We start from the raw sequence: 12,312 nt of genomic DNA, 5'->3' as shown, positions 1-12,312 counted from the left end.
CTCTATGAACAGCATGAATGGCATTGAACACTTGACCAGAGACCAACAAGGCCGTGTGATGGTCAGCGCGTTTTGGAATGGGTCCTTCAAAATCAGTCACTTCAGAAATAGTACGGACTAAGGCTGGGCCGGAAGTAAGATCAAGAGCAAGCGAAAAATCTGTAATCGCTTGATTGGCCGAAGCATCAGGAGGAGAATCATCTTGAAGAAGGCCTAAAAGCTCGGTATCACTTGCAGCAGATGATAGTGATAGTTGGGAAGAGACGCGTGGGAGGGGATTAAGCACTGGAACCACGGAAGGTACCGCATCAGGAACACAATCCGGAAGAGAGGCGGACGGGAAATAAGGTTCAGAGGAAGCAACGATATGGTCCTCGTCAGAAGGAACACTTGCGGGATTCTCAGAAGGAGGATCAACAAGAGCAATTGCACGATCAGATTCCTGGTAATCACAAGTGTTGGTGGAAATGTCTGGGAGCTTCTGAGCTTCATTTGCAGCAGGATTCATATTGTCAGTCAGGTGAGCAAGAGACTCCTTATACGATAATACTTGAGTTTCAGACGGGGGAGCACATCTAGCGAAGGAATCTTCCAGTTCAGTAGAGGCGACGGAATCAGCAGAAGAAGATTCAAGATCGCTAGGAGATACCGATGGGTCAATAACAGAGGAGACACGACGAAGGATCACTTGGCTCAGTGTGCCACCATGTGGTGCAGCAGATGACAAACCATAAACGCTACTCTGGCTGGAGTCAGTGGGGCTCGGAGGATAAGCCCCGGAAGCTGAGGAGCCAAAGAGAATGTCTGATGGTAGACGGTTCGAGCTATCCTCATCCAGGACAGTAAGCGTTTTCAAACATGGAAAGACATTATCATTAAATTTCACGTTGTTTGAAATCACAATATCTTTCAGAGCCGGAACATAACAGCGGTAAGCTTTATGGGCCGGACTATAACCCACAAAGATAGTATCTGAGGATACCGGAGAGAACACCGATGTACGTTTGGCCGGAGGTATCAACACATGACACTGGACACCAAACGGATGCAGCACAGAATATAAGGGGTCATATCCATACCAACGAAAGAAAGGTGACTTCCCGTCCAATAAAGATGACGGGTACCTGTTCACTAGAAATTCAGCCGTCTTGACTGCCTCGGATCAAAAACGCGAGGGAAGACCTGATGAATGAAGAAGAACACGAGCCTTCTCTTTTAACGTGCGATGTTTCCGTTCGGCAACACCATTTTGGGATGAGTTGTACGGAACCGTCAACTGATGACTGATCCCTTTTTCAAAAAAGAACTGATTGATTGCTCTATTGTCAAATTCTGTTCCGTTATCAGTACGAACTTGGGAAACTTTTAAACCACGTGAGCTAAAGTGGTTTTCTGCAGTCAAGATAAAATTCTTGAAGTATGCATTAGTTTCATCCTTCGTATTGAGAGGAATGATTTGAGACCATCTCGAACAATCATCAACAATGGTTAGAAAATATTTCTCATCCGCAAAACCCGGAGTGGAGAAAGGTCCGCTCACATCAGCATGAAGTAGTTGGAGCGGTGCCTTTGCCCGTGGTGATGAAGCTTGTGATGTTTCGGTCAGTAAGTCTGCCGGTGATGAAAGTGCTCTGTCCTTGTTCAGAGATATATGTGCTCATTTCAACCACTCCTCGGAAATTACCCAAGTGATGGGTTTGTTTTACTTAAGGATGTTTAAGTCCGACCAAGCGAATGCTCGAGTTTTAGATGTGTCAACTCCGAACATTACGTTGTCAGCGGTTGAGAACACTCAGCGGGATCTCGTTCCTACAACGCAGGGTTCAGTATTTGCGGCTACTTCCAAGAAACCTTATGTTAATAAGCAGAAGTGTTAACGATGCCAGAAACGAGGCCACGTTGCTAAGGATTGTCCAACTGCTGCCCCGATTGCTGCTAGCAGTTCTAGTGGTAATACAGCAGCTCTTGTCAACTCCTCATCCAAATCTATCTCTGATATCTCTTGGGCAGTCTTCAACTCAAGAGAAGACTCAGTTATGCCAACTCGGAGCTACATTTTGGATTCTGGTGCTACACTTCACATTTCAAATGAGCGGTCTCATTTTGCTGAATTTACTCCGGCGTCTGGCTGCATTACTGGGATCTCATCCAATCCTCTGGTCGTTAAAGGTACTGGGACTATCCGCTTTGTGCACCCAGTTACCTCAAAAGTTCATACTGTGTCTGACGTCTCCTTTGTCCCCATGCCACCCAAAATCTTATATCCATTAAAAAGGCCTCCAAAACTGGTTCATTTACATTTTCTCATGAAGCGATCCACTATCTCTCATCTTCTGATGATACAGCTAGTAAAATTGCGACCGCTTGTGGGCCAGACCTGTACGAGTTTGATTATACTCCAGTAGTTGGTGATGCACTTGCAGTTCCTGGTGATATCAGTCATGCGGCCCTCGGTCACCCTTCGCCCGCAGTTATGGCTCAGATGGGTGTACCTTCTGGTCCCAAGATGGTTGAGTGTGCCTCGTGTGCTGCAGGAAAGATGACTCAAATCTTTCCCAAGCAAGTTACTTTAACACTTTTGACGACACAGTATTCAACAGTACAACTTGAATCGCATTGTTCAATGCAACTTGGAGCTGCATAACTAGAGTGTCGTCTATCGGTTCAGCTGGAGGTAACATCATATCTCCAGTTGTAAAATAAACGTCAAGGCCAGCACCGTGAGTGGCAACAAGCATACCAGTGTAGCTGTTCCATTTAGGATAGTTCATAGACGAAGGAAGCTTCAAGCTCTCATCTCTAGGGCAAGTGAGAGCGAATTGGCTCATAACCTGTTGTAATCTAGCTATTCTATTATGAATATCCATTGTGTATGTTCACTTTTTCTTATGTTCGTTGCTTATTGATATATAACTAATATAACTAACCTACAAACTAATACTCTCAAACATAAATACAAGAGGGACAAACCTCTTGTATTTATACACTTACACCTTCGGTTAAACTTGCCATTATTCATTTATCATGGCGGCTAACTTTCCAGTTTTAGATTACTCAAGATGCCTTATCATGATAAGACTCTTATATCTTATCACTCAATCCTTATTGGCCTCGGCATCTTATCTCAACACTAAGATACCTTATCATGATAAGATTCTTATCTCTTATCCCTCGATCATGATTGGCTTCGGCATCTGATCTCAACAATTTCTCTGTACGTCAACTATTGCTGACCTAATCATAACTTTACTTTTTTAAATATTTATTGGTAAGGTTTTATTCTTGTTAATTACATACATTGAAAAATGCAATAGACGTTTTCTGTAGTAAAGAGCCAATTCCATTTGTAATACTGATCTATACTGGAACTACACATAGATTAGCATTTTGGACCAATTGAACTGGGCGTGTGGCGTAGTTGGTAGCGCGTTCGCCTTGCAAGCGAAAGGTCATCGGTTCGACTCCGGTCTCGTCCACAAAGGTTTTTTTTCGATTTTTCTCTAGAGATAATAAAGTGGGTGGTGAATACGTTATTTTTTAGTAGTAGAAGTAGTTCTTCTACTATTATACACATACAACAAATGCTATACTTCAAAAACTATTCCTTAGCTATTCCGTCCACAACCAAGTTCTCAATCTCATTGTTGTATGTATGATACGTGATTTTGATAATTTCATTTTGAGGAAACTCGATCAGAGGGATATCATTTGCATTTGAGGCCATTAAATAACCGTAGAAAATACGAATAATAGTTTCATCTGCTATAATCAACACATCATGGGATAATTTTTCCATTTCTAGAATCAATGGTTCGATCTTTAACGCTAAATCATGATAAGATTCAGCTCTTGGATATCTATGATGGTAAGGATCGGATAAATGTTTCACATAACTTTCATGAAATTTTTCATCCAACTCTTGATCTGTTAAGCCTTCTGCAGCCCCAGGATTAAGCTGTGTCAATTCAGGCCTATGTCTAACCGTACATCCTGCGTTTTTGAATATTTGTGAGGATTGTATCGTCCTCAATCTTGTTGAAGTCCACACAACAAGATCTTTTGGTATTTTCTGATCAGTGAAACTTGATGCCAAGGTATTGTAAATTTTGTTTATGTAGACTTTCCCATTTTCAGTTATTGGTGGATCGTCTTTAAATTTTAGTTTATTCAAAGAACAGCGTGCAAAGTAAATCGAGTGGGATTTTATTTTCGCATTGAGTAAATAATAGATAATCTTCGTTGTCAAAAAATCGTGCTTCAAGTCGTTAATGAGAATTTTTTCTCCAAAGTTGTATGACTGGATGAAAGGAAGATTGGCCACCTTTGAATCGAGATGCTCATAGTATGCTTCGTTTGCTTTGATTCTATTTGTGAAATTCTTCAACGCAGCCTCACTGTCCCAAGATTTATAGTCTGGCGAGTTGACTGCGTCCCGTATGTTTTCATTCAACAATTCAACATCATCAATGATCGATTCTATAAATAAACATTTGATATTTTTCGATTTGAAAAAATCGAGTAGCCTTTTCCGTTCACTGGAAAGCCCATTAATCGCATCGTAGATCGCAATTTGTCCGTTTGAGGTCTCAAAGAAACCAATGATATCTTCGATTAACTCGCTCTTTATTTTTGACTTTAAATTTTTTATATTGCTGTTTTCTGGTTGCAGAGAAAAGTAAGAGTTGGAATTCAATTTATCGAAGTTCAAATCTGTTTCTTTATTCAGGTCTGTGTTTTTTCTTCTATAGTCACCCAAGTGGAATAGCTCGGTACGCACCCCAAGCCATCTCAAGTACCGACATAAGCTGATAGAAAGGTTAGTCTTGCCTCTGCCCGGCAAACCAACCATTATGATGCAAATCGAACCCGCGTGGAACATCCTGCCTGAGTCCGTTGAATACATTTGTGCCGGCGAAACATGGTTTACCGGCAGGTTCTTATGGATCGCATCGTTGCTCTTAACATTGTTCCTAAAATTATTGTGAATAATATTCGTGGCGTAGATGGAAGATGGGTTCCAACGTTGGATCTTTCTTGCCGAATAGTTCCCTGGAATCTTTGCTTCCTCTATTTCCGCCACTTCGTTTTCTGTGCTCATTTTGTGCTTTGCCTAAATTCAAAAACGCACTTCCTCACTGAACTTCAGAATTCACAACTATTTCCTAGCTATCCAAAAACGAGCTTCCAGTCTCTTGCCTCTGCTTCACTCCAGCTGACTTATATTTGGTATAAATCAATTTGAACCTATAAAACCTGGGGCACGAGAGGAAACCTGGGAAAGCAGAAACCGATGCACACCTGTGCACCACAAATTCCCGATTTTGCCCCACACTTCCTCGCGGAAGCGCGCAGCCGCCGACCTATTCCGAAATACGGAGCTACTTCTTACTTAGCGCCTTCCATTGCGTCAGCTGGGACGAAATTTTTTAGACCTTATCGGGGAGCACAAAAGAAAGTAGTATCTGTTCTTTTCTTTTTTGCGTCTCATCCTTTCCTATTAACTGTTTCTTTCTGTTTCCTATCAAATCTCGTCTAGCCTTTTCCTACCTCATCTTCCCAACCCACAGGCATACTATACTTGTGGCTGGTACTTCACACACAAATTTATCTCCGAGATGTCGCTTTTTATGGATATGATAATAGTGGCTTTTCTAAGTCCGGTATCGAATTACGTCAACAATAAAAAGTGCGCAATTCTGGAGAACTACAGCGGCGAAGAGGAAAGAAAAGCATTTGCAGCACACTGGATGGGGCAAACAGAATTGTATGGTGGTTTTGTCAAGAAATATCTTGGTTTCGATGAAAACGGAGAAGGAGAAGACGAGGTTTGATGTACCATATAATTTTTACGACTGCTTTTGGCCTAAACTGTGGTTTTGTTTTAGAACCAAAAAGGCTACTTATGTACTATTCCCTGATGAAAAATTAATATTCACGATAAAATAATTCAAATAATCAACAAAAACTTTGAAATTAGGAGTGAACCTACCACCGTACCTTACCGTTGGTTTGGCCAGTATTTTGATACATTATGTTCAGGCCGCTCCATTCTGTGTCTCCGCTGATGTAGACTTTCACAACAGCCCTTACTGTCATGTTGTTAATCTTTCCATCTCCCTTGATGGCATTCTCAATAATTTTCCAGCCAGCACTACCCGTGTTGGCGTACTCGACCTTCGCTCTTGGGCTTGTCCAAATCCCTGACTCAACTTCCCATATAACTTTTTCCTTCAAATACCCAATTATGTAACCTTCACAAATTGCTTCACCTTCCTCTATCTCGAGAATCAAATTCCGATTACTGATTGGGTTGAATAATGTCATCTCAACCTCTTTGCTTATAACATGCATAATGGTATCCCTAATAAAATAGTTTTCTTCACTTTCCCCGCCAGTGATATCTTTTGAGCTCAAGCTCAGTGGAATGGAAATACCATCATACAATTCGCAAATCTTTTCGTTACAGCCAAAGATGCTGCTTTGATTCTCATAGCTAACCCCATGAAGGGTTACGTTTGTTGTGACCCCAGAAATCATTTCACCGACGAACTCTTCAACTTTTCGTTTCTTATCGTCGTCCCCACTGTTTAGTGCAACCTCAAGTCTTAAAGGTATCACACCATCCTCACTTTTGAACGTAAGCATGGTCACATCAGAAACCTCTTCGGCATCGTATTTGACAGCAGTATTTATTTTTTTTATCTCATTCTCAAGCGTGTTCATGAAAGGTGGCAGTCTCAAATTAGAATCAACTCCAATTTTCACATATCCACTCCCACTATCAATATACTCCATATCAACTAATTCGATGAAACCATCAGAAATCTTGAAGAAGTTGTGTATCGACAGGGACAAAAATTTACCAAGGCAAACATTAAATGTGCCATTGATATTTATAGGGCCCTTGAAAAAGTCAGAGGCCAAATCGATTCGTGAAACAATTTCTGTTGATACATACTGACTGTATGCATTTCTGTCTAACAAATTTTGTACCATTTTCTTGCTTCGGTTAACGTCCACAATGTCCACGACAGAATCTTGAATACTTGCACCGATGAAGAGATCGTCCATTTTGTTTATGGTGAGATTCTCGAATGTGACATTAATTCCATCGGTCAAAATACTTCCATCTATATTGGCTCTCAAGTTTTTCATTAACAAGTCATGAAAATAAAGTAGATGTGCGTCAAAAGTAAGCCGACCGCTTGTGTTATCTAATCCTAAGTTGAAATCTGTGACATCAAGATTCCAAACATCATTTAGTGTAGGATCGCAGGAAAAAGAAGTCGAGCCAAATATATCGTGAAGCCGAATTCCAATGTCAAAAACAAGATCCTCCCACATATCACGAATCCATCCATCATCATCCACACCATTACCCAGTATAGTGAACTGTAGTTTCTCTTTTTTTGAGTCATCATTTAATATCCTCCAAAGAATGTCATCAATTGTTCCATTTTTGATAATAGTCTCCTCAACATTGAATAAGGTGAACTCAAAAACGACAAAATGTTCATTCTCAATATTTGCAAAATTCGTAAAGTTCACATCGGCAACCTTATACAAGTTATCTTCTATCATGAATCCTATGCTTGATCCTATTTTAGGTATTCGCATGTTTTTGATACTATCAATTTTCAAGACAGCATTACCTTTACCCTTGAAGCCAATGGCAGGATTGTAATCATTTATTTGAAAATTTTGTACAGAAACTCCGCTTACTAGGGTGGATAGGACACGGTCTAAAAATCCATCCAACTTGTTCTTTTCAAAGTTCACCGTCTTGCTTACAGAAAATGTTTTTCCTGCAACTCTCATTCTGCTGGAAATATGGAATACGGATGTTTTATTTGTTGAGAGCTGATTGACCGTTTTTGATAAGGTGTCACCTTCAATATTTACAAAAAGCTCATCAAGATCAAAAATCCAATGATGTGTAGATTCCTCATAAACAGTAAACGTTAAATTCTTGTCCAATGTATCTATTTTGAATAGAGGTTGATATAGTTGATCATATACCATTGTGTCGTTGACGAATTCTATTTCTGTTAGGTTCAATTTTTCAATCCAGTTTAATATTCCAGCGCTTTGAAAATCAACGTCAATGCTTTGTACGTTGACTAAAATGCCACTTAAATTGGTTTCCAAGACTTCTATTCCACCTATTTGAATATTTAGGGATTTTAGAACATATTTGAGGTCTAGTAGAGTGCCTATCAATAGAATCAAAAAGGCCATAATGATACCGGTCAAGATGTAAAACATTAATCTCCATCTACTGTAAAACGCGGTGGGCTGTTCGTCAACAATGATATCCTCACTTTCCCGAATAAGCGAAGGTATGGAGTTATACCTGACTGGTACTGGTTGAGCCATCAACAATCCCACTGTTTCATCATATTCATCATCAAGGCCCTTATGATTATCACGCACCTGGCCTGAATTCGTCATATGAGTGATATGATTTGACTGTCCTGTAACCTTGTCAAAGAATTGAACACGGGAAACATCTACGTTATTGTTGCTCATGCTTTCCCTGAGAGTATTGAGTAAATTTTTCTGAGTTTATCAATCAAATGGGATGATTTTAGGGATAAGAGAGGGTGCAGCAGTGCTTATAACCAATTCCTCAAAAATCATGTTCCTGCGCACAGCCCTGAAGAAGAAAAAATACTTCAAATTCTACGTCTATGCCGACTTTGGATATGGTACAATAAATACAAAAAGTATAAGCTGAGTACCTCTCAGATTTTTCTATCATTGCTTTTCTATTCTATATAATTTTCTAAAAACAATAATTTTATAAAGAGAATAGTATGATTAGATTATTTGTACGATGCGCTGAGCCTATAATTTTCCTTTGAAAGCGAACTCTTTATCGCAATGCTTGTTTTCAATTTTTGCGGTTGGAGCAACGGTCAAAGGAACTGAACACTTCCATTCACCGACATTGTCCACTATGCTTCCATCTTTCTTATCATAAGAGTTCCAGTCTTTTGTAAGGTTGAACAGAATTTCGTCAGCTAACTCCTTTTTGAAGGGGAATTCATCAAAAAGTTTGTCGGTAAGAAATTCATCCAGCGACTCTCTTGTGACAGCCTTCTTACCAAAAAACTCGTCAATCTGCTCATTGACCTTATCACTTTCGTAGTTGACATTATCGAATTCGACCTTGTCGTAGACAAAATTAGAAAAGGAATTTTTGACCATTTTCAAAGGGTCCAGAGCTGGCAGTTTTTGAGATTGTAAATGCACAGCCAATTTACCATTATTTGCACTATCCAAAATATGATGAATATAATAGTCAATGACTTCTTCTTTTTTGAAGCTTTTCAAGAATTCAACATCCTTTTCATATCTGTCAAAATCGTAGTAGCCCGAAGCAATTCTGTTCCAATGATAATTCCTTTCTTCTCTTAAATTTTTCATCTTCTGCTCTTTTTTGTTCACCAACGCTTCAACATGCTTAGCAAAATCATCGCTTGTCATTTTTTGCTCTATGTAGATACCCATTTTTTTGATGAATTTATTGATTCTCATAAGCAAGTAAAACGTAGGGTATTCACTTTGAATCAAAAACCTCAAACCAAAAGTTGTACGAGTCTCCCTTGTACCTGAGAAAACGACGTAACCTAACTGCTCGATTGTTCTTAGTCTGTTGAAACAAGGCTCATGCACAATTTGTGAAACCAATTCATTAAGGATTCTATCACGGTGATTAGGAATCAAACCAATTTGAATGTAAAGTTCAATACATGAATTTATATTGTCAGGATCATCATTCGGTTTCAAATAATGTGAAAGTGAGTTATCTTCTAAGTATAGTGATCTACCTCTTGTGAACTGAGACTGGGTTAGAGTAATTGAACTATTAAGAGTAGGTAAGTTTTCTTTGATAATATTGTGGATTTTGGCTGTGTCGGATTTCTCGTAATTTCCAATGACTAAAACTTCAGCAAAACATATTTTGAACAAGTTCATTGAGTAGTGTTTTAAAGAATTGAAATCAACTGCGTTGAAGCAAGAGATTTCATCATCAATTAACCATGAATTCTCATTGACTAAAGAAGAGATTATTGGTCCAACTTGTTGATACGGGGTAGCATATCCAAAATTTTTCAGACTTCTAAAAAGTTTTTCTCTCAAAAGCTCAAACCTTTTGTTTCTTGATTCACTCCACACAGAGGCTTCTTGGTCTGAGCTAGTAAAAGTATTCAGGGTCTGAATTAATTTTGTTAATAATATCTCCTCTTTGTGGGAGTAACCAATTATCTCCAGACTTATACCCTCTCTAGCAAGGTTGAAGACATAATGAAGTCCAGCCAAGGAAGCATAATATGATAAAGAATTTAATTCATCATCCAATAGTTCGACAAACAAAGATAGGTACAAAGAGTTGAGAGGGGTCGACGTTGATCCTGGCAAGTTAAACTTTATTGTAATCGCTGATCTTGGTCCACTTAATAAAGAATTAGACTTAAACCAAATTTTGGAAAACTGATCTAGCTCAACCAACTTTGGATGTTTTGTTGAATCACATTCAACTAGTTCAAATTTAGTTGGCATGAACTCGTTCTTTTCAGGCAAAGTTAAGTGAGGATCTAAGGGCAAGGCATCTAAATCTTTGATTTTATTGTACGTTTCCACGCTGTACTCTGTCTTATACCATTTTTCTTGTTCAATTTTAGACTCTTCAACATCTGATAAAATATCTTTCGAGATCAAAAAGACCCTAAAGTTGGTTGGATTCATGTAAGAGAGAATTTCATCAATAAGAGCCGGATCATACTTTCTAGTGACAGACAAACTTAACAAATCTTCAGGGGGGATATTGCTCGAGGATACAGTTGTAGCATCGAGATCTAGTAGTGGATTTTTCATTGGAACTGAGTAGTAGTGCAAATCTTGCAATTGGCCTGCATAACGTGAAACAGTTGCAGCAACAGCGCCTTTTTGTCTGAACTTGAAAGAATTCAAAGATTCAGTGCGCAGTTCATCAAATATCCACTTTTGTGGCTTCTCCGTTTTTAGCATCTTCAGATACTTAAAAACATCTTCAATCATTAAATCGTACTTCTCAAGGCCTTTGGTCGTTAGTTCAATGTTGATATTGAATTCTGAAAAACCTGGAGATATTTGAGACGCACCAGATGTCAAACCATTGGCCCAGCCTTTTTTCTTGAAGTTGAAAAGCAGGGAACCTTTAGATTCATGTCCAATTAGATGTGAGAGATAGTTGTTAGGCAAATATTCCCAATACTGAGTAGTTGCAGGAATTGGGAACGTCAGTTGCAAGTTTCTCATTTCGGTTATTGGTTTAATCTTGTAGAGCTTATTTGAGTAGTTCTCTGAGTTGAATGGGGAGTGTTCATAAAATGGCTTTGGCAAGGATTTGTTTGGGACATTTGAAAACATATTAACGGTCCAATCTGTAAGAGTATCCAAACTTTCATTTGATAAGATTGAAACACACATGATATTTGATGAGTAGTTGTTCTCGTAAAACTTTAGAAGTTCATCTCTCACGTTAATACCATTTTCAGCAGGAATGTCTCCTAGAGTCACCTTGTTACCTGTTGAAAAGCCGTTATGAGGATGAAGAGAGGAAGTGGTTGACTTCGAAAGTTGATAGAGTCGCCAGATATCGGATTGAAGATTTTTCTTGTTTTCACTATCTACTGCATTCACTTCCCTATCCTTGCCCGAAGGCGAGAACAAAGGTTCAATGAAAAATTGGGAGAACCTGTCCAATGCACCCTCCAATGCATCATTCTTGACTTCAAAATAGTAGTTAGTGTGTAAGGAAGAAGTGAAAGCGTTTGAATAACCCGAATTCTTCGATAAGTAAGAATTATAATCGTTTTCTTGCGGGTACTTCTTGGTACCTAAAAACAACAAGTGTTCGCAAAAATGTGCCAAGCCCGGTAGAGACTTGGGATCATTATAGGATCCAACGTTGACGTCCAATGCAGCAGCCGACTTGTCTGTGGCGGGGTCATGAATCAAGAGGGCCGTCAGCTGGTTTTCCAGCTTGACTATGCGATATTTTCTATCGTCAATATCTGGTTTTGCAATTGCGCCATCGTCTGCCACTATTGTGTGCTTCTGACTGCTCATCGTCGCTAGGTTCCTATGGAAAGGCTGATGTGTATACAACGAACGAGGGTGACGACAGTGAGTTCTATTTGGTGCTAAGGACTTTGTAAAATGCTTCGAGAATGTATTTATTATTGTTGAACACGCCATAAACAGAAGACTGGAATCTGCAATCTAGCCTGGTTTGCGTGTGTCTTATCTACCCTGTACGATTGA

At 39.3% G+C, this 12,312-nt stretch overlaps 4 protein-coding genes and 1 non-coding gene across 5 annotated transcripts; 2 read left to right on the top strand and 3 right to left on the bottom strand.

Annotated features, from left to right (window-relative positions):
• The first annotated feature begins 3,403 nt into the window (after window positions 1–3,403).
• On the top strand, window positions 3,404–3,476 carry PICMEDRAFT_t145. The gene has a single exon. It is a non-coding gene; the product is annotated as a tRNA-Ala (tRNA).
• On the bottom strand, window positions 3,474–5,163 carry PICMEDRAFT_18415 (hypothetical protein). Its single transcript, XM_019161991.1, has one exon. It carries the CDS (start codon window positions 5,096–5,098, stop codon window positions 3,599–3,601), a length of 1,500 nt encoding a protein of 499 aa, XP_019015640.1. The 5' UTR covers window positions 5,099–5,163; the 3' UTR covers window positions 3,474–3,598.
• A 358-nt stretch (window positions 5,164–5,521) lies between these two features.
• On the top strand, window positions 5,522–6,221 carry PICMEDRAFT_18414 (hypothetical protein). The gene has a single exon (XM_019161990.1). The coding sequence runs from the start codon at window positions 5,616–5,618 to the stop codon at window positions 5,829–5,831; it is 216 nt and encodes a 71-aa protein (XP_019015639.1). The 5' UTR covers window positions 5,522–5,615; the 3' UTR covers window positions 5,832–6,221.
• On the bottom strand, window positions 5,530–8,549 carry PICMEDRAFT_18412 (hypothetical protein). Its single transcript, XM_019161989.1, has one exon. The coding sequence runs from the start codon at window positions 8,527–8,529 to the stop codon at window positions 5,986–5,988; it is 2,544 nt and encodes an 847-aa protein (XP_019015638.1). The 5' UTR covers window positions 8,530–8,549; the 3' UTR covers window positions 5,530–5,985.
• Window positions 8,550–8,847: 298 nt separating this feature from the next.
• Window positions 8,848–12,117, bottom strand: PICMEDRAFT_74754 (hypothetical protein; the record flags this gene model as incomplete). Its single annotated transcript, XM_019164861.1, has 1 exon — window positions 8,848–12,117. The coding sequence occupies one exon, from the start codon at window positions 12,115–12,117 to the stop codon at window positions 8,848–8,850; it is 3,270 nt and encodes a 1,089-aa protein (XP_019015637.1).
• Window positions 12,118–12,312: the final 195 nt, after the last annotated feature.

Source organism: Pichia membranifaciens (assembly GCF_001661235.1).
Source record: "Pichia membranifaciens NRRL Y-2026 unplaced genomic scaffold PICMEscaffold_7, whole genome shotgun sequence".
NCBI lineage: Eukaryota > Fungi > Ascomycota > Pichiomycetes > Pichiales > Pichiaceae > Pichia > Pichia membranifaciens.
This window is presented reverse-complemented; position numbering and strand designations above follow the sequence as displayed.